At 40.1% G+C, this 22,617-nt stretch overlaps 1 protein-coding gene across 5 annotated transcripts in view; it reads left to right on the top strand.

The window, feature by feature from the left end:
* Positions 1 to 15,074, top strand: part of CHST9 (carbohydrate sulfotransferase 9) — a 244,623-nt gene extending 229,549 nt beyond the window's left edge. For 4 of the 5 annotated variants that reach the window (XM_019654558.1, XM_019654562.1, XM_019654561.1 and 1 more), the window contains one exon: positions 12,500 to 15,074. In XM_019654558.1, coding sequence (XP_019510103.1) covers positions 12,500 to 13,588 — 1,089 coding nt within the window. In that variant the 3' untranslated portion in view covers positions 13,589 to 15,074. The remainder of the gene's footprint in view (positions 1 to 12,499) is intronic. The other variant, XM_019654557.1, reaches the window with a different exon arrangement.
* The last annotated feature ends 7,543 nt before the right edge of the window (positions 15,075 to 22,617 follow it).

The raw sequence follows: 22,617 nt of genomic DNA on the forward strand, positions 1-22,617 counted from the left end.
TAAAACCTTACCCATCAGTGTCTTGATACAAGAGAATTGTGGTTGGATGTCAACACCAGCCCTGCCGGTGTCACTGCTGCTTTCCCAGTTGGCATTGCTGTTCCCAGGGTTCAGTAGCTTTGGACTGGTAGGTGATAGGTGGGACAGAAACAGCTCCCCAGGTACATCTTGCTTCCTGTACTTGGGCTCTGCCTAAAGAAAGGAACGTGAAGGGTTGGACTGACCCCAGCTCCCCCTCCGTTTCCCCATTTGTGCTGTTGCACTAACCGAGGCTGGGCTGCAGGTGGCAGGCGACCCTCTGTGATTCCCATATCCAGTGGGAGCTCCTTCTAGACCCGCTCTGGGGAATGTGGCTGTACAGACACCAAAGACTCTCACCCTCAGGCTGAAGGATCAGAACCAGGGCCACTCATACCTGGCCTTGCAAAGAAAGGGGGACCAAAAGGAGAGACTGTGACCATGCCATAGACGCTTCTTAGAAGCCATTTCAATGACATCCTGGGTCAAGTATCATCATCTTCAGGAAAAACGACCCCAAAAAGCTTCAAAATTTTAGATTAATACAATAATATTCCTACAAATAAAGTTGACAGATTTTTATCTTAATGCATGAAGAGATGAGACCTTACAGATATCCATTAGATCATCACTTTGTTTCCTTAGAGATCTGTTCACTCTGCCCCATTCATATAGTAACCCACTCTGTCCTTCTGCTTTGCTGCGAGTTTCTGTCTTATGTTCTTCCTTTTCATCCTTTCTCAGACTGAAATTCCCCCAAAGAAACTCCTCTCTGCGTGGCCTCAGGATCCCCATGGTGCCACGGGCAACCCCCTCTTCATAGTACAGAACCCCGGTAACCCACAGTAGCACCAGAGTGAGTTGCCTGCCCTGGACTAAGAGAGTTGGGCCAGGCTTTGAGGAGGCAGCCTTGATTAAGCTGAGCTGACAAATATACAGACAACATAAGACAGGGGGCGTGTGTGTCACACGAAGGTGCTGACACAGGCAAATCTGATCTGGGGCTGGCAGATGTTTAACCAAATAAGACGAATGGAACGTGTCCCTGCCAGTGTCGCTGCAGCTCTCCCAGTTGGCATTGCTGTCTCCAGGGCTCAGGTAGCTGTGGACTAGTAGGCAATGGATGGGGAAGAAACAGGCCTTCCTGGGACTGGACTCCCACCGGTGCTAAGCCCTCAGCCCCACCATTACCTTGATCCGGCTATTCTCTTAGGCTCTGCCTCTCTTTATGGCTGTTTTGTTTTTTGTTTTTTATTTTCTTTTTACCAATAACTGGCCAAACTTCTCCATATTTTTCAGTCTAGAGCAGGGGTTGGCAAACTGCAGCTCGTGAGCCACGTGCGGCTCTTCGGGTACATGCATATGGCTCTGAAGTAAAATTGAAAATGAAAATAAAACTATCATAGTTTCATTTATAAAAATTTTTAAAAATATTATTCACATAATGGCGATTTCATTTGTTTTGTGGCTCTCAAATAATTTTTAAATTCTTTTGAGGGACAGGATTGGCTCTGCCGTCTCAAAAGTTTGCCGACCCCTGGTCTAGAGCCCAGAAGGGGAGATACACTGATAGATTTAGCTAGTTATCATCCACATACCTGGGCAGGAGCTATTGCTCCAGGTCCTCTCATTGGTTGCGTCTGGCCTATAGATAAGCTGCCTTAGGGGAGGTGCCCGCTCCTGATTAAATAGTGTCCACCCGTCACTGCATACATGAACAGGACATGAGGTCATACTTATTTCAATCTGAGTCGGGAAGGCAGGCATTCTGGATGATGTGTCCAGTGTAGAAGGGAAGAGCAGAAAGGCACAGAGACAGGATGGGGTAACATTTGGGAGAAGCCTACTGTATGATAGACACTGTACTAGGCACTTTGTAACTGCATATATCTGATTAATTCTCTAAAAGAATCACCTGTCCCTGCCATCAGAGGGCTGAGGTTGAAGCATGGCCTTAGGTAAATGGGTCCAAAGAGAAGGACCTGGTTGATCTGACTCAAAACTGAAAGTTTTTTGTACTTGTCTGATTTATCCAGCCGCCGAGTTCTTGGCCTCACAGCAGCTTTCTTCTGTCTTGCACTTCCATTCCCATCCCATGGGAGCACCCCAGCTGTCTCCAATGCTGACCCAAGCCTCTGACCCTCCCTGGCTCCCTAGTTTACCCCACTCAGTGCCCAATTCCAGTGTCACCTCAGGGACTCACTCCCCTTGCCTGGGAAATCTGTTGCTTGCTAATCCACGCCCATAACAACTTCCCCCCCCCTCCCCCCAATAAAAGAAAACTTTACACGTACGCATTCCAACCCAGGGAAGCTGGTGCCCTCTTCCCCACCATACTCCTGAAAACAAGAGCAAGAACTGCCTAGCCACTGGACTCCCTAGAACAGGGGTCAGAGTCAGGGTGGTCTCCTCATTTCACCTTTAGAACCTTCTCAGATATATACACCATTCTTGTTGCTCATCTTCAAGACAAGGGGAGGAGATGCTGACTGACAAATACTAACTTTTAGAAAAATAAACACTAACTTAGAGACATTAAAAAAACATATTCCAAATGATTAGATATCTAAAATTCCAGAGAAATATCAAACTTCTAATAATCAAACATCCATTTATTCTACCTGTTTCATGCCAAATGCAATTGACTGTATCTTATTCTCATCCACATTTGACATGTGCAGATACAAGATACAACCCAGAAGATAAAATAGTAAGAAACAAACATTTTGCACGTTTTTCAGTTTATCAAGTTGCAGCTCCTTGTTAAGTTTTGAGTTTCTTTAAATAGCAAGGTCTTCTGGTTCCTGCATTGGAACTAAAGAATTAGACTATGTTCCTAACTTTTCCATTGACTTTACAGAGTGACTTTGGGCAAGTTATTACACACAAATCTATCTTAATTTATCTCTAAATTTGAGAACAAAAGATTACCACATTTTAAAAAAAACTTAAGAGAAATATAAAATGATAAATCTATAAAAGCATATCAAACACCTTTGGGAGAAGCCTTACCTATTTATATATATTAAGGTTCTGTCTGTTTTCAGCTTCTGGTGGTCTTGCCAAACCAGAAAGCACACTTTTCTCAATAGAAACTCCCCCTTGATGTTCATATTCTGTTATATCCTTGGTGCTCATTTTTGTTTCTTTGATTTTAAGGGGAAAAAATACAGAGGAATTTAATCCAAAAAAGAAAGAACTGGCAAATAAATTCATAATTTCAATCTTTGCATCCAAGGTGACCATAGAAATTAGCTTGCTGGATCAACCTGCATAGCCCCACTACCAAAACTATTGTTTTGTGTTTAAGGAATTTAAATAACTTAAAGGTTGCAGCTTGGGGAGGGATGAAATTCACTAGTGTTCCCCTTTACCGGCTGACCCCAAGTGTTCATTATTCTTTCCTATTTCCTATCACAGTACTTTTTTTTCTTCTGTTTTATTTCTTTGCCTTTTCCTCCATTTGAATTGATTTTTTTCTTTCCTTTTTCACTCAATTGTCTTCATCTTTCTTCCACTCATCTTTATCTCCATTATACATTTATTGTGTACTCTTAATTTCGCTAAGAGGAAATGAAAAAAGCAGAAGGAAACACAATATTCACCTAGAAAATGCTTGTCACATACAGATGCTCAATAAATAAAGATTTATTGAATAAATCAATAAGAATATCTAATATGCATAGGAAACTTACTTAGTGTTAAGCACTCTCTATACACATTTCCTGTAATTCAACAACCCTGCAAGGTAGGTGCTGTTATTATTCCCATTTCACAGACAAGGAAAGTAAAGCTTAGAAATTAAATATGTTAACAAGGTTACCCACATAGAAAATTATAGAGTGGGGACACAAATCAGGTCCATGTGACTCAAAAATCCAGGTTCCCAACCACCCTACACGTAACAAGCATATGTTTTGTGCTTTATTTACATCAGTTCATTTAATGGGCATTAAACAAGGAACAGATTGCTTGCTATATGATGCAGCTGAAAAAAGCCATAAATGACTAAGACTGAGGTTTGAAGCACAGTGTTATCAATAGCTGTGTTAACTTGGGCCAGCTATGTAAACTGTCTGAACTTCAAGCTCTTCATCTGTAAAATGAACGTATCTGTATCTCGTCTTTGGGTTGACACAGTGATTAAATCAGCTTGCTCTATGGCAGGGCCTTTTAACTAGGCAACCAAAATGAAAGGCATTATTCCAGAGAAGGAAACACAGGAACAGGAAACAGAAATGATTTCATGTGGCACACACTTTCTCCAAGAAATCCTCCCTGACCTCCAAGCCAAGATTAAATACCCTTCTTTTGTGCTCTCCTAGAATCATGTTCTTCCTGCATCTGATCACCTGCCATTCTTGGTTTTCTTTTCTGTATCTCCCTTCCCTCTCCTGACCCCAAGGCTGCCCCATAAGAACAGGGACCTTGTCTGGCTTGCTAGCTATACCTCCAACATGCAGCCCAGCACCCGGCACACAGGAAGTGCTCAGGAAACGTTTGCTCCATGAATAACTGGAGATGGAAGAATAGGAAGAGATAGGAGCAGATGGCATTGGATATTAGGACTATATTGTCCCAATTGTCCCGAATGTCCTATTGGAAATGCAGTTACGGTCTTCACTCCTCTCATAACTAAGCACTCAGCTTCTGAAGCCCTTGATCTAAGATTTGAAAGGAGTAGCTGTGGCCCTGAGGGACCAGCAGAGAAACACTGATTTGTATCCCCGGAAAGGACTGGGTTTCGAGCATCCCACCCACTCCCATCATTACTCTTATTAACGACTAGAAATAGCTAAGTTTCATGATGGTATGAAGAAATGTAATTGCACTTTCACCTAGATTCAAGCTATATCACAAAAGATACATTATAAAAGCAATATTATATAATTAAATTAGAAAAATGTCAAAGCTAAATGTCACCAATGTTATCATTGTGAAATTTGTTAATTGCCCATCAAGGTCCCCCCACAACAGACACAGCCTACAATGCTTAAGACATTCTTAGAAATGGCACTATTAGCACCAATAAGTAGTCAGCATGAAAGGCACACAGGCAACAACGTACATATTTACCATAGGTGCTGTATTTTGGGTTTGTAAAAGCCAGCAATACTTCTTTGCCGAAAGCAAGTAAATTGTTCCTGAAAGACGGCCATAATATCACTTACTATGGGCTAAAAAGTATTATAAGTATTTTGCTTATAGCTTATTTGATCTTCACCACCTTTGAGATAGTTACTACTGTTGTCCCGTTTTTCAGATAAAGCAGCCCAGTGCCAGCAAGGTGACAAAGCTTATCCACGGTCAGGGCTCAACCCCAGGCAGGCTGAGCTCCTACCCACTTCAGGACCCTGCTTTTGTTAGGATACCTGTCCTTTTTAGGAGAAACTGGAAACCAAACTTGTTCCTACAACTCAAGTTTGGGTCCAGACTGAGCCCTTCAGTTGCCAGCAGGGGGGACTCTTCCATTTCCACCCTTTCGGATTCTGAATCTCACAAAAGGGCTTCGGGGGCTCCTCACTTCTTTCTACTGCTTCTCTGATACAGGCTCAGGCTGGATTGTGCTGGTGTCTGACTTCTCCTGCACAGGGAAGAAGACAGAGGTCTGGCCCCCTTAAGCACTCAGGCCAGAAGAGGAAAACTTTTTTTGCACCATAAGCCAATCATTGTCAGGCTCCTCGCCCCACCCCATGTTCCAAGAGGTAGAATCCTCCAGATTTCAGCCTAGACGCCCGCACTCCCCTTCCCCACCCCCCAGCTCCTCTGCCCGGTACCATGACAGCAGGAAGTTTTGGGACCCAGAGAACAACTGGGCTCATGAATTGTCCCTTTTCTCAAGCTGTGTACTTTAAGCAAATTAATATTTCTGAGGCTCTATTTCTTCACCTGGAAAAAGGAAGTGAAAGATTATCATGGCAACAGGTAGCAGTGTGCGCTGTGGGTCCGGCCCACAGCAGGTGCTCAGTAAACTGCAGACATTGTGATTATTTCTGCTTCTCTGCCTAAGCAGTGCCTGCAAAGCCCATAAATTCAGCTAGCGCCTCCACCAGCCAACTCCCAAGTCTGTACACCCAGCTTTGGAGTCCTGATATGGACGTCCACATCTTCCCAGGACACCTGAAACTCAAAAGGTCTGAAATTAGAAACAGTGAAGACCCACACGTACCCCACAGCCTCCTGCACTTGCTTCTCCTATTTCCTCTCTCTGGGAAGTGGGAAGCCATACTTCACACTTCCTTCACTCCCATTCTTCCAGCCTGATCAGTTTCCTAAAGTTGCTTCACATAATTCCCGGAATGTTCATTCTAAGTCCCTGCCTTACTGAAAATTCCTGTCACCTACGAGGCACTGTCTAGACTCTTTATATGGGAGCAAGGCCCTCCTGGAGTGACTCCCAACCCGGCCTGCCTATGCCTCTGATCTGAATCTGGTCCCCTGAGTGTCCTCTCCATGGCAGCATGTACAGTTCTTCCTATCCCTGGCTTGTCCACCTGTCAATATTCCAGTCACCCTCCTAGATTCATCTCAGGCATCACTTCCTCTGTGCAATTTGCCCCAAAAATGTTTTCAGAAAAATTCCGTCTGTTTCCTAAATGCCCTATGAATCCTTTTCTATGACAATTGTCACTTTTTTTCATAAACTTATTTTTATCAACCCATTTAAACTTTGGCTTCCTTGAGGGGCTATACATTTTTATCTATTTTATCTTTATTTATACAGCCACAAAAACAGCATATTTTAGTAGTTCCATACATGTGTGTCGAATGAATGAATGATCAAAGTCATTGGGTTACATAGTTTGCATCAGGCCTACTATAGCAGGTACAGTCTTGCAGAAATACAACCCTTGACAACAGCATAAAGCCAGTGTGAGTAGTTGCCTGAATAAGGGGCAGTACAGGAATGCTATTGCTCTTCAATTAAATTCAAAGCATATGTTATGCAAGATGTTATTCTAGATACTAGTGGAGGTTATATAGACTTAAAAGACTGCATACTGACCTTCAGATAAATTTAAAATAGAGAGAGAGCCACCTAAACAACTAAATATAACAACTAACTAGAGTAAAACAGAAGGCTTAATACCCAAACTGGGTCAGACTTGTCTTTCTACCCCACACTCTCATTTCTGGAGCCTTTGCCACTGTGCTACTAGATTATATAATTGTGTACTTATTTGCTTAATATATTTTTCCCTGCAAGAATATCAGCTCCATGTGGGCAAAAACCACACATGTCTTATCCACCACACTTTTCTGGGCATCTAGCGTGATGTCTGGCTATAGCAGGTGCTCCACGACTTTGGGGGGAGGGGGTGAGGAGAGCAATTAATATCAATATTGAAGATCAGAGACTTCACAGGGGAGGTATATTGACACAGAGGCCTCAAAAACAAAGAAGAATGAGGCTTCCACACAACTTACTGCAGTTAGTAAATATTCCACAATTTTTTTCATTACACTTCTTTGAATATACATTTTTTTCATCTCCAGTTACATATCTTTTGACTAACTTTGCCATAATATCCACTCTTTAAAGGCATCTATGGAAAACTATAGCTTTCTGCCATAGTGTACAATTTAGCTAAACAGCTGAAAGAGTTTCTGCAGTAAGAAAATCAAATAACAATGTAAGCTGGAATGGAATTACTTTACTTACAAGTGGTATGGACTAAGTGCTAAAGTTGTTTCATAGAGAGTGGAATTCCTCGCTGAAGACCTGGGTGATTTTCATTTTCTATCAGCCTAGGATATTTGCAAAGTCCCAAGAAAGAGGAAGAACATCGGTGGGGGTTGCTGAGAGCCTGATGGAAGCAAGTAGAGGACAGAGAACATGTCAGGACAGGAGCAGAACATAAAGTGAAAGGAGGCCCCAGGGTGACAGGCTGCCAATGCCAGCTAAAGAATTGAGACTTTAGTGTTTATATATAGTTGAGCCAGTTCCAACTTTTAAGTGATAAAAAATAAAATGTGTTAGGAAGACTAATTTGGTAATAATTTTCAGGGAGACTAATTAGGAGCATACTTAAGAATATCTAATTAAGAAATAAATAAGATTTTTTAAAAAGATGTTATGAGATGCAAATTAACCAGTGTACTTTCTGATTGTTAAAGCATCTCTTTGATTTCATGAGGGGGGTGACTGGAATGTAATAGAACCTTCTCAGAAATAGAAGAGTGGTGAAGAGCCACTTTTGGAAGGAAAAGGACAAGTTTGGCTTAACCTACATTTACTTTAGGGACAATCAGAATGAAGTACCCTAAAGGAAAATGGAGATGTAAGAGTTTATTTTTTTTATTATTGTTGTTCTTGATACGATGATGATGATGATGATGATGGAAACTCATAAGTATAAGCCTCAGATTTAAACCACTGTTAATTAAGCTTGATTTCAGTTGCCCAAACCCCTCATTCATGGAAAGCTGTCTCTGTGATTGAAAGGAAATGGCATTGGGCTGTGGGTGGGGAGAAACGTCACCACATCCTAATAGTGGTTTTTATAAGGCGAGCGATGGTGAGTTAAGGGGTTACTGGGAAAAGGTCTAATGGACATCCAAAAAAAAAAAAAGCCTCATTGGGTGTGTTACTTAGAATTAACACTTTGCCCATATCTTGATTTGGTCAAAACTTAGGAAGCTGACTTGTGCTAACTAAACAAACAGGAGATTGAAGTCTAATTTATGAGCAATGAAACTTTCCCTCATGCAGTTATCTCTCTAGCTGAGCTAGTCATAGAAAGTGGCTTGGGGAATGTGGACTTCCAGCAAAGGGAATGGATGACTATGAAGAGTATTTCCTGTGGTCTGTGTGAAGGCTAATGGGGCATCCCTGCCTACAACAGAGCATTAGTCTCTGCTTACTGAAATATTCACGCCCCGCATATTTGGTGTCTTTCTCTCCTAGATGGTATGAGATGAACTCTTGATTTTTTACCTTCCTTTGCTGTACTCTAGTTCAGTGGTCCCCAAATGCCGTTACTGCCTGGGGAGCACCTAGGGAGTTTGGTTAAATTAGAGTCAGGAGCCCCACCCCAGAGACTCTGCTTCCTGGTGCCCTGCAGTGAGGCCTGGAGCTCAGATTGCTGGCAAGCCTCAAGCCGTTCTGAGGCAGCACTGAATGACTTTGAACCAATCTGATTTGGCAGGCAGGTAAGGCTCCAAACCGGCCACGCCTACTTTAGCACAAGCAACTCTTCGTGTGCCTACTTTATTTGTTTTTTCTTCTGCCAAAGGTTTGTTTGAATACAGGTATTTTCATCACCTTAACAAGAATTGGTGAAGTATTTATCTGTTAACCTTGACCTTTTGATTAACACTGTGTTTCTTCAACAAGGTCATGAAACATTGGCGTGGAAGCCCATCATTACATTCTAATAACACGTGCTCATTCAACAGTTATTTATTGATCATTTGCTCCGTGCTGGGCACTGTGCTGAGTCCCAGAGATCCAGCAGAAAACAAGAAAGATAAGACCTCTCTGCAGGCACATTCTAGTGCAAAAGAGGTGGAACGGGGTGGGAAACGATAACATCAAAATAAAATTATTTCACATTGCGATAAGTGCTATGAGGATAATAAGCAGGGTTTGTGGGAGAAAATCTCAGAAGGAAAGATAATTTAGACCAGGAGAGAGGAACCAGCTGCTTAAAGAAGTGACTTTCTAAGCGCTAAAGCAAAAAGAACGGGCATGCTGGCTGCTAAGAGCTTAGATAATATAGTAAAAAGTGGTCACAGAGTTGCAGACCTGGAAGGAACACTGAGCTGGAAGGCTAGATGATGGTGGTCAGAGACAGGATGGAGGTGGTGCAGGCTCTGGCAAGGGCAAGGTCGATGTGAAATAGAGAACACCTCTAGTCAAGGTGAGGTGGTCAAGGAACTGAGAATTCTTTGGGTGTGAGAGTCACTACACATACATACTGGCAAGAGTGAGGATGAAGAAGCAAAGTCTGAGCATAAAGTGGCAAGACCAAGGGTAAAAGCAGATGACAGCGTGAGAAGGGGTCAAGGAGGTTCAGCAGGGCACGTGTAGTTCACAGAGGCAGGAGGTTTCGCCAGGGAAAATGTCCTGGAAGCAGCCATGGAGTACAAAGGGAGAGCCTCCTCTCCGCCCACCTGAGGGACAAGTGATTCAAATTCATGAAGTTTCGTTTACTTAAGAAATTGCAAGGGAAGCAGAGTCTTGGGGACTGGCCAGGTTTCATTTAGAGAAAGTCATGGGAAACACACATTCCAGAAATCCCTGGAGATAAAGGGGAATTTGATGACCACAAGCAGAAGGTTCAGAGGGCACAGTGGAAGGCTGATTTTGTTTTTGTTTTTGTTTTTGTTAGTGGGGCAAGGAGAGAACTAATTAGGGTTTTTTAGGGACACACAAATTATAGTCTGGATAATAATGAAAACTGGGGAACCATGAAATTCACTAGGTCACTAGGATAAAATACTACTACTGTTAAAACAATATTAGCAATTATTATTTATAGTTATAGTAGTTGAAGAAATAGCGGCAGAAATAGTGGCAGTTTTATTTCAGGCTTAGGCTGAGTACTTCCCATGCAGCCTACCAATAACCCCATGAGTTTTCAAACATCAAGCCAAATTTTATATTACTTGTGAAAAATTTATGCACTATGAGTAAAGAGGGATTCAGAGTGTTGAAGTCATCCCGGCAATCTCTAAGAAGACAGCAGACAAATGGTTAGAGTTGAAGATTGAAAACGGCAGCTGTTTTTTATGGAATTACGCAAGTCGGTGTATGGTGATGAGGGGTTACTCACATAATCTTCTTGGGCTAGAAAGACGCACCTTCCCTTAAAGCGCAGCTATTGAAAGGACCATGATGCCTGGAGGTGGCTCCCATCCACTGTCTTTCATTCCTCTGCTCTTTTGCTCAATTTGCTAGAAAATTCTTAATCATCTTTGAATACCTAATTGCATTCATTCTTTCATTTGTTCATTGAACAAATATTCTAGAGCAATTGCTATAGGTTATAGACCATTCTGGACACTTGGGGATACAATGGTAATGTATCTATGTATCTATATTTATATCTGTATCTGTATCTATATCTATATCTATATCTATATACCTATCTACCTCTCCATATACACGTTTCTTCTAGGAAGCTTTCCCCACCTATAGGCTGGTGGTCCCACGCATTACTCCCACAGCACGTTTTTCCAATAACATACTGATAACCCTATATGTATATCTCCAGGCCAGTCTTCTCCTCAGTCATCCTTTTCCAGGTTCAGTGAGATCATGTTACTTCCCTACTCAGAGCCCTCCAAAGGCTCCAAGTCTAGCAAGAGTAGAAGGCCAAGTCATTAAAATTTTAGTCCCTATCAGAAGATGCCACCTTGTAAATCCCTTCTTCCATGTCTTCCTTTACCCAGTCACTGTGAGAGTTGTAGAAAGGATGTAGTCAGATGACACGTAGATGGTAGATGGGCAGACGCAACCTGCTGACAAGAGAACTAAGTTCTAATTCTACTTTAGATACAATTTTATAAAGCAGGGACATCAAGTAGACTTTTCTGGATTCCCTAGTCATTCTCCACTTAGGGAAGAGGGAAGGTCTCACACATGAATGAAATTATATGATAGTATGACTATAGTTCTTAAATTATTGTGATAAACGGATTTATAAAAATAAAACATTTTTCAGGGGGCTGAAAATACTTTTTGCAAATACCTGGAACATGGAAATGGTCATCAGGGTTTTATAATTAACCTGGCCACAATTTTAAGTTGTAATTTATAACTTTGAACTCTTCTGAGCATTACAGAATGCCCCCCAAAACAATAACATAAATTTCCATCTGAACACAGCTACATTGTATCTATACTCAGATGGACTGACTAAATCAGTGCTAGAAAGTAACACACTGCTTAATAACTCAACAATCATTGACCTACAGAATGATTGAGCTATCTTCTATTGTGTAACAGGCAGAGCTCAGATGAAAATTAAGGACCCTTTCATTTCCATCTTCTGGATACCTTTTTTCTTTTTCTTTTTTTGCATTTTGTAAGGTTATATAATTGACAACCATAGATGAAAAGGTACTACAAAAACAATAACAAACTTACTATGAACATAGATTCAAATCAATTAATAGTTTTATCCCAATAATGTTCAAATAATTTAGCATGAGAAAATCTATTAGTTTAATGCAGCACATTAACATTAAATGAATAATACCGTATAGGTAACCCAAATATAGATCATCTATAATGTGAAGCTTTGGTCCAAAATGGTATCTATGTGATACATAGATACCATTTTTCATTGTGATGTTTTCTGTGAAGAAGCTTATTATAAAATGTATATTTGGCATGCTTTGGTAAATTGTCCTGGCAGCTTATATGAAATGTGCTCCCCTCAATTGTATTTTAAAACAAATATGTTAAGTTCCTTGTTAATATACCCACATTTGTGAGTGTGCTTTCAACATTTCTCCTTCTCTATTTTAACAGAACCCCAAGTACCACATGTCTGAGGATCCCAAGAAAACAAAGGAAAGTCTGCTTAACTCTGAGAGGCCCACTAGGGTCTTAACAGAGACCAGTCACTCACAGATAGAGAGTCTAGCTTTGGGTAAGACCACAGGGTCACCCACCTTTAAGTTGATTGAAAAACATCAAGGAACTAAGACCCTTTTCAAGAAGTTCAGAGAAATGAATTGGCCATTGGACATTCACCCTTTAAACAAAAGTTTAGTCAAAGACAACAAATGGAGGAGAACTGATGAAACCCAAGAGAAACGCAGGTCTTTCCTTCAGGAGTTTTGCAAGAAATATGGTGGGGTGAGTCATCCTCAGTCACATCTTTTTCATATGGTATCCAGGATCTATGTAGAAGATAAACACAAAATCTTATATTGTGAAGTACCAAAGGCTGGCTGTTCCAACTGGAAAAGAATTCTGATGGTATTAAATGGATTGGCTCCCTCTGCATACAATATCTCTCATGATGCTGTTCACTATGGGAAGCATTTGAAAAAACTAGATAGCTTTGACTTAAAAGGGATATATACGCGTTTGAATACCTACACCAAAGCTGTGTTTGTTCGTGATCCCATGGAAAGATTAGTGTCAGCATTTAGGGACAAATTTGAACACCCCAATAGTTATTACCATCCAGTATTTGGAAAGGCAATTATAAAGAAATATCGGCCAAATGCCTGTGAAGAGGCATTAAATAATGGATCTGGAGTCACATTCAAAGAGTTCGTCCACTATTTGCTGGATTCCCACCGTCCAGTAGGAATGGACATTCACTGGGAAAAGGTCAGCAAACTCTGCTATCCATGTTTGATCAACTATGATTTTGTCGGAAAATTTGAGACTTTGGAAGAAGATGCCAATTACTTTTTACAGATGATTGGTGCTCCAAAAGAGCTGAAATTTCCAAACTTCAAGGATAGGCACTCTTCTGATGAAAGAACCAATGCTCAGGTCGTGAGACAGTATTTAAAGGATCTGACTAGAACTGAGAGACAATTAATCTATGACTTTTATTACTTGGACTATTTGATGTTTAATTATACAACTCCATTTTTGTAGTTTGCATTCATTTTCTAAAGCCCTGTATTTTACTTCATGATGATAGCCTCGAATCAGCTAGCTATAATTTTCCTATAATTCTCTGTAGGAGAGAAATTTAACTAAGTGCAGTTGTCTTGATTTAATGAAGACTTTTACCAAATAGTATGACACCAATTGGCACAAAGTTATAGCAAAATTACCTAACGGAGACATGTAAACAACTTGAGTTGCTCTAGAATGTTTGGAAAAGAGCTGCTTGTGCATTATGGATTATGTTATAGAAGCAATAACCTAGCCAGCTGCTACATTAGCTACAACAGCCCCTTGCGATGATAGGAAAAGGCATCTAAAATAGCATGAGTGAATGTCTTCATCCTGGAATTCCTTGTCTAAAATGCACGGATATATTTTTAGCAGTCTGTGGCATATTAATCAAAGTTTGGATAGTTTTCTAACATCCTGGACATCTTTCTATCAACTGTGATGATAAATCAATTTTGAAATGATATTTTGGACCTAGGCATTTTACTTTAGATGGGAAGACATTATGTGATTTACAATATGAGAATATAGCAGAAAAAACAGATGAGGCTATGGCTTTTTATATTCAATAGCCAATAAAAAAATGTACAGCCAATAAAAAAATGCTAAGATCAAAGCAACAAAAGCAACTTTCCTCTTCCAGAAAAATTTAAGGGAATTGATTCTGTTGTCTTCTGAGCCTTCTATGCAAAGTCAAAATGAAAACAACCACTAAAGGTCTTTGCTTCTGAAGCAGGCGGTTGAGAAGCTTAAGCCACATCAGATATAAATATGCTCCTAATTCTGGTTTAATTGGGTGGGGGGAGGGGGAGGTTATTTGGGGATGGAATAATCATCAAAAACAAAAGTTGCCATTCTGAATATAGACCTCAAACAATAGCAAAGTTTTACAAGAATATTATTTGAATCAAAGCATCATATGCATAGCTTTATATGTTGAATGTACTCAAAGAATAGCTTCTGTTTTCAGTCTAATTATTCAGCTTGGGAATGACTTCTTAAAAACTAATACACCACTTCAAAGATAGGTTATGTTCTAAAGAATAAACATAACAAGAGCCCCTAGAAACATTTTTAATAGGCTTATGCATAAACAAATTAAGGTATTTTCTTTTTAAGTTTAAATATTCTGTACTAACAAAGTCAAATACCACTGCCTTCAAATATTGGAATCAAAATCTTCAGAAAATAGGACCATGTGTCACCCCTGTGAAAAGTTGCAATGCATTTTAGAATTTTTTTCCAAGGGACCCTAAAGTAGAAGACACATCTGGGTTGGAAACTCATTTAACTGGTCAACTGAGTTAAGCAAATCACATATCATTCAAACCCTGTGTAAATACATTTCTTGAACATGTTCCTTTTCCCAAGCTATCATTTTATGCTCATCAGTAAATATTCAGTAATGTCTCTAAAAGAAAAGAAAGTATTAATATTTGAATATTAATAAACCAAGATAGTTACAGTCATACTTGTTTCATTTTGATTTTTTCATTTCATGGCTGAGTATTCATGAATTGCTTCATTCTTTACACATACCTGCCCTATCCCATCTGTGTCTCCTATTGCGTGGATAGAGGCAACCGGCTACCAGATCTTAAGTATTAAACCTTCTAAACCAATGGGTTACTGCATTTCCACTCCATTCACTCTTACCTCTAGAACCATACTCTTAAGGTGTGCTTTCTGTTTTTAAGAAGTTGTACTCTAGAGTAACCTCAATTGTATAAATTAAATTTTCCTATATCATGTAAAGTGAATTCCTAGTAACTTAGAGACATTGAAATGATCAAGAGAGAGAGAGAGAGAGAGAGAGAGAGAGAATAGAAAATATGCCAAGAAGCATAAAATTTTATTCCTAAACTATACAAAATAGTTTTAGATGGGATCTGCTGTAAAGGACAGAGGCATTTTTCTCAGCGTTATTCCTAAACCACATAAGGAGCAAACAAACAAACAAAAACTTCTTTTCATAATTTTGGAAAGAAAAAAATGTAAACAAGGCTCCTATCTCTCTTATTAACATTTGTTATGCACTTTAGAGGGTGGAATCTCTCTCTCTCTCTCTCTCTCTCTCTCTCTCTCTCTCTCTCTATATATATATATATATATATATATATATATATATATATATAATAAAAGATTCCAATTGTTATATATAATATATATTACATATGTATAACAGTTATATATATGTTATATATATAACAATTAAATATATAGCTATATATGATGATTTGGCATTGGTGGAACTGAAGAGGGATGAGAGGAAGAAAATGATGCACAATGCTGTCTATCAAAGCTGTTCTACACCTTTTTCTATGTATGCTCCTTTCCTGACCCTTTCCACCAAGCCTGTGTAACCATAGGCCATGCTCCAAGAGACCAAATAAGAACTCACCTGAGGGAGATGTTTGCTGTATTCCCAGCCTGCTCATTCCAAGTTCTACTCACTCGGGAAGTGATCTTTTCAAAGGGAACTCTAAAATTTAAAATTCTCTGCATCTGCTTATATATTCCCTTCAGCTAAGTGCTATATATTTTAGAAGATAACACCTTTTTGAAGAATAATTATTCAAGAATAAAGTATGAGACTTCTTTCCTCTTTTTAATTATAATTGGTGTCCAAGTAGTTCTTAAATTGCTAGATAATATTTTATAGACCATGAAGTTGGAAAATTGAGCAAGTGGCCTCACGTTTCCATTGCCTGAATGAATAATTTCGAACACATATGTGAGAAAATCAGGAAGTTGGGTGCCCTGTGTATACCTTTCCATTGAAATTTATGGCTGTTTCTGGTCATGGCCACATCAATAATGCATATCTATAACTAGTTTACCAGGTTAAATAACTGTAGTTTTGGATTTAATTGCCAGCTTGTTACTCTAATAGTAGTTCCAGACAGGAGAATAAGAGTGAAGGGGCCTACTCAGCATGTTACTGCAGCCTAAAAGGACAAACAGGATCCTCAGGGTTGAATTAGAGGACTGTAAACGATACCTATAATCTGCTAATGTTAAAATGGGAACATTGGACATCTGGAAGATAAGTCTAGATCTGGGCACTTGCCTTTGGGAGTCTAAATCCATGAAATTTTGACTGTCCAAAGGGGCAGTGACACTCATACCTGGGTTTGTACACAGGCAGAAATCACAAAGGTGATGGTGAGTTGGTCTGCAAAGTGGAATAATTCAGGAGAGATAAATGAAATAGGTAAGTTAGGTCCATTAGCACCACCACCACCACAACTCCACCCATATATAATAAAGGAAGCGAAAGCAGAGTTTGCTTGAGTAACTTACCTAAAGAGACTCAGCTGGTCAAAAAGTAAGGCGGCAGGGTGAACCCGAGCAGCAAATGCCACTACCAAACTCTCTTCTCAGAATATTATAAACTTACATATTTACTTTTGTTTTATCAATACGTGTATTCATAACAGCTAAAGGCAAGAAATACATATTGGCATCTTGAAACTTTTTTAACAAAAATGTGGATATAAATGCATGTGCGCATATGAATTCAACTAGGGAGTTATTGCAGTTCAAATCAGCTTATCCCTTCATTCCTGCTAAGTTAAACTGACGGTTTCAAAGATTTTGTTAGCCATTAGGCCCCCTCCCCCATTTTTTTTTAATCCCCTATTGATCATGAGACACAATGTTTTTAAAAAGAGGAAAAAAGTCCCTGGAGCAAATTTAGCCTAATGAAAACAAACTATCATTTTGACAAGAAAGTGCAGGCAGCTACAGGCGTAAGCAAGATCAAAGGGAATATAGTCCAGGAGGGAGAGAGTTGGGCCAATTTTCCCCACACTGGCATTCGATGGCCACTGAAGATGGTCATGGCTCAGCAAGTCAGTCAACATGAAAGCTCCATCTCTACTGTTAGAAACTAAGCAATTATGCATGGTCTCTTTTTACTGAGTTCTCATCCCAGTACTAACTATGGTTGTTACATAACCCTAACATGATTCAGGAAGATTCTGGAAAAGAATAGAGCAGCAGGTTGACTTAAACTGAAAACACCATGAACAAAAGTCAAAATAAGTAAGTGCTCAGCTAGAAGAGGACAGATGTTTCCTAGGTCTGGGGAACCCCCTACCTGAGAAAGACCAAGCCTGAGTTCAACAGAAGGGTGTTGTCTCACATCATTTAGTTTGCAGAATTGCCTAGTCACTCACATCTTAATTCTTCAGCAAGATCATATCCTTCCAGGCAAATTTATTCAAATCCATGTAAGCAATCATTTTTTTTCCCCCATCTCTAAGCCTCTGCTCAAGTCTACACTATATTTGAAAAACTCTCCTCTCTATATATCTGGACACTCACTTCATGTTAACTCACCAAGGAATCTCTTTAGATTATTCAATTTTGAAATTTCATACTTCATGAGCTCTCTGATCAATGGAAAAAGGCAAAATTATTTTCCCCTGATGTGACTTGCATCAGATTCTTCTCATACCAATAAATGAAGGCATTCCATGCCTACTTTTTCCTTGCTTCATTAATTTGTTCATTTGTTATATCCTTCATATGAACAAAAAAAATTTCTGTTGTCCCTGAAATATGTCTTAGTTCTGAGAGGAAAGAACTGTGTCTGTTAATTCACTTTGCACTGTTTCTAGCAGAGCACTACATAGAAAGAGTTACTGTCATAGGTGTTTTTGATACTGTTGTTGAAAGGTCCATCTACAGCTTCTCTTAGTGTATAATGCATATATTTCTACCTTATGACTTTCAGGCTGTATAAGATGAATGGATCACTAGTGCAGGGCAATTGAGGGAAGCGCTCTAAGCCACATTCCTTTTCTATGTTAGTAGTCACAGCTTAACCTAAAGTATATCTGTGGACACAGCAATTTTTTACATTTCTAAGATGACTTATTTGTGTATTAAGTTTGCAGAAGTAATGTTGAAAAAATGCATGACTCTGGTCAGTATGAGGGCCATTACTGAGCACTTACTAAATAGCACACACTAACAAAATATTTTACATACATTCACTTAATGACGTGAAGAGTATGTTTAATCCTTATCAAAGAAAATGAAAGTTGGGTATTATTCCACCCATCATTTTATGAATGAGAAAACTGAGAGTCAGAGAGCCTTAATGACAAGTCCCAGAGCCAACTTCCTGCCAAGGTCCCCTTTGACTCCAAAGCTTAGACTGCGCACAGCAGTCTACAGGCCAGATCTGGCCACAGATACAATTGGTTTGGACTGCAATGCATTTTATTTAATATTTAAATTAGTTTCCAACATTTTAAAGTTGGGATTCCTTTCATCAATAATAAGAAATTTCTGTTACCCTGTATCCTACATGCCCACCTGAAAATAGCTGGGCAGAATCGAGGTTGGCCCAGTTAGAGAAGCCAGAGCCCTCTCATTGTTCATGCTCTCACCTAGCCATCATCACTCATTGACCTCGCGTGGCTGGCCCCTAAGTGCCCCACCTTTAACCTCCTGCTCTGAAGTGTGTGTTCTCTCATCCACCGATCTTCCCAAGAAAAAGTGACTCCTAAACATTTTTTTTGCCCATATTTGTGTTGTGCAATCCGTGAGGTTGTCACATTCTCACTCAAAGTATTGTTTATTCTTTGTTCTTATACCCAGTGAAATCAGCACCCAATATTTCATTTTTTGAGGAACTTTCTGCTGACCAATAACAAAGGCGTTGGGAGAAATCCGGTACCTTTCTTTGGCATCCTTCTGTCTTAGCCACTGGATCCCACTGGCAACAATATTTCTCCCCACCCCCCTCCCCAGCAGAGATGAGTCATTCTCCCAGTTCCTCAGAACCTCAACGTCTAGGGACAAAACTGGTTCCCATTGATGCATCCCGACTGCTATTCCATAAGCTGCCTTCAAAACTAAAAATTGCCTAGTTCCCTGCTTTCTCTAAGGACTTCCCTATCTAGCTCGTAACACTCCTCTGCACCCCATTCCTGCTATTTTCTGGGTCAATATCATTCCCAGTGACATTCCACTATCTTTGATTTGATGTACCCTAACCTCCTTTTCTTCCCATTTCAACACTTGGGGAGCTGGAGAAAAACAGAAACACAGCCATAGGAAGCGATAGCTATGACTCTTATCCCCTAAGAGCAAAAAACTTGTGGCAAGCTTTATAGGACTTCATTTGATCCAGTCATTTCCTCAAAATATTTCCAAAGTTTAGAAAAATGTTCTTCAGAAATCTTATGAACTGAGATGTATTCTCAGAACACTAAAATAACTACTAATTTAAAATGATAATATTATTAGGATGACTGCTATTATCCTCGGGGAATAAATCAACCCTGATTTAGCTTATCAGTTCCTCAGAAACTAGTGCATGGACCACCTGTATCACAGTTATCCAAATTTTTGTTAGAAACAGATTCCTATACCACACCCAAGATTTGCTGAATCAGAATCTCCGTAAAACCCAGTGAGAATTTTTTTAATCTCCTGGAATGAGTCTTATATACAGCAAAGTTAGAGCACATTTATGCATGTGTGATGTTTTTTTTTAATCCCCATCGATTATAACTGATAATAAAACCCGCTGCCTTCATTTTGTTACTTTGTTGAACTGTTAAAGACTCCCAGCTCAGAGATGCGTCAGTGGATGTTGGTAGCAAAGCCCTCTGGGATTCTGACCAGGGCAAAAGCAGAAACTTGGCATCCGTGATCTGCCAACCACAAGGACGAGAGCTGAAATGATGAAGTAGGGACAGAGCTGGGCATGGCCCAAAGTGTTTGGAAGTTTTCAGGATGAAATGGGGAAATGAAAACTTTCCCCTTTGGAAACACAAAAGACTGAAGGCAATTTTGGCAAGTCAACTTCACACTGAACAAAGGGAAGACCAATACAAAATAAAAAGCCACTTTCAAATTGACCTGAGATGATTGAAAATGGAAAATATTTTGCTATTTCAGTAATTAGTTTGAAAACAACTGCCCAAAGAAATATTTTGCAATTTAACTTAAATGGTAAGAATGTACATTTTCTTGGACTTAATTAAAGGATTTGTCTCTTCTTGCCTTTCTATTAAGTTGAATCATTTGACATTGCCAACATTTGACCACTTCTGATGTACAAACACAGCCCTTTCATAGTGTTCCACTAATAGTTCCACTGCTACCTACCCAGCTCTAGACACAATGGCATTGACAGAGACTATTCGAAATAGCCTCTGAAAAGAAGGCTCCTCATCACTCTTTGCTTTTTCTTTTCTTTTTTTCTTTTTAATTTTCTAATTGTGGTAAAACAAGAGTTTACCATCCTAACCATTTTTAAGTGTCATTAAGTATACATTCACATTGTTATGCAGCCATCACCACCATCCATCTCCAGAACTCCTTTCATCTTGCAAAACCGAAACTCCATGCCCATTAAATAACTCCCCTTTCTCCCTCCTCCAGCCCTGGAAATCACCATTCTAGTTTCTGTCTCTATGAATTTGACTGTTTTAGGTACTTCATATAAGTTGACTCATACAGTATTTGTCTTTTTGTAACTGGCTTATTTCCCTTAGCATAATGTCCCCAAGGTTCATCAATGTTGTAGACATGTCAGAGCTTCTGACTTTCTAATGCTGAATAATATTCCATTAGACATATAACTCCTCCCTTTTCTCCATTCTACACACTTGGAAAATAAACTTCCTACAGCACCATTCTGCTCCCAGCTTCTTGTTGCCTGGCTTCAAGGCCCTCAACAGTTTAATCCTTACCCAATATCACTAAATAGCTGCATCAAACCCATCATTATCCAGCCAAATTGAACTATTATATTCTTCAAAAACATTCTTGCTTTCCCCCCTATTTTGTTCCCATTATTTGCTCTGCCTGAAGTATCCATTTCTCCTCTATCTTAATGACCTCCTCTCATTCTCTCTCCAACGTAATACTACCCTCAACCCCTGTCCTTGCACCCCACTCCTTCCCTCTCCACCTCTTCCATGACCATCCCTCACTCAGCTCACTTCGTCCACTCTGCCTGGGGAAGCTCTTCTATTCTCCTTGCTTTAACTCTGCCCATAGGATGATGGCTCCCAAATCTTTCTCCAGCCCACACATCTGTCCTGGACTTGGACTCAGATTTCCAACTTCCTGCTCGACCTCTTCACCTGGATGTCCCGTTGGCACTTGCAACTCAACGTGACTAAAGTTAAACTCATCACCTAACCCCCAAACCTGCTTTCTCCTTGTTCGGTGGCATCACCATCCAACCTGCTCTGTCTCCCACGTTGGCAACGAGGAGTCAAGCCAGACTTCTCCCTGTGCTGACTCTCCACAGCCATAGAAAAGCCCACTAACTTCACCACCTACATTTTTCTCAAGTTTCCCCTAAAGTTTTGCCCATTCTGCTACTACCCTAGTTCAAACCCTTGCCTTCTCTTGCCTGCAATGCTGCAACAATTTCTAGCTATTCTCCCATGTTTAGTCCCCTGAACACGATCCTCCACACTGCTGCCATTGTTATCACTCTAAAATATAAACCCAAGCCTGGCATTTCTCCATTTAAAGCTCCTGAATGACTCCCATTATACAATTGTGTTTCCTAACACACACACACACACACACACACACACACACACACACACACACACATACACACAATGTCCTCCAGGATCCCAATCCTTCTCCAATCGTGTTTCCTGCCAATTCTTGCCTCCCCGCTTACACTCCAATGACCTAGAATAGCCATGATCCCCCGACATTGGGTGGCTTCCTGCCTCCTGGGATTTTACTCATGCTGTTCCCTCTGCTGAAGCACCCACCTACCCCCCATTAACCTCTCCAACATCTCCTAATCCCTAAATTCAGCTGAAGGGGGCATTCTTTACCGCTGATGTGGCTCGAAGGAGAAGCCCTGCTCTGAGCACCCATGTGCTACTGGAAAGCAGTATGCTATGGGGTAAGAGCTTGGGTCTTGTCATCAGTAAGAACTGGGTCTGAATTCCAAATTTTCAACTTTTAAAATTGGAACCTCTCCATTTATTTAACTTCTCCGAGGG

This window comes from Hipposideros armiger, unplaced genomic scaffold, assembly GCF_001890085.2.
Source record: "Hipposideros armiger isolate ML-2016 unplaced genomic scaffold, ASM189008v1 scaffold_225, whole genome shotgun sequence".
Lineage (NCBI taxonomy): Eukaryota > Metazoa > Chordata > Mammalia > Chiroptera > Hipposideridae > Hipposideros > Hipposideros armiger.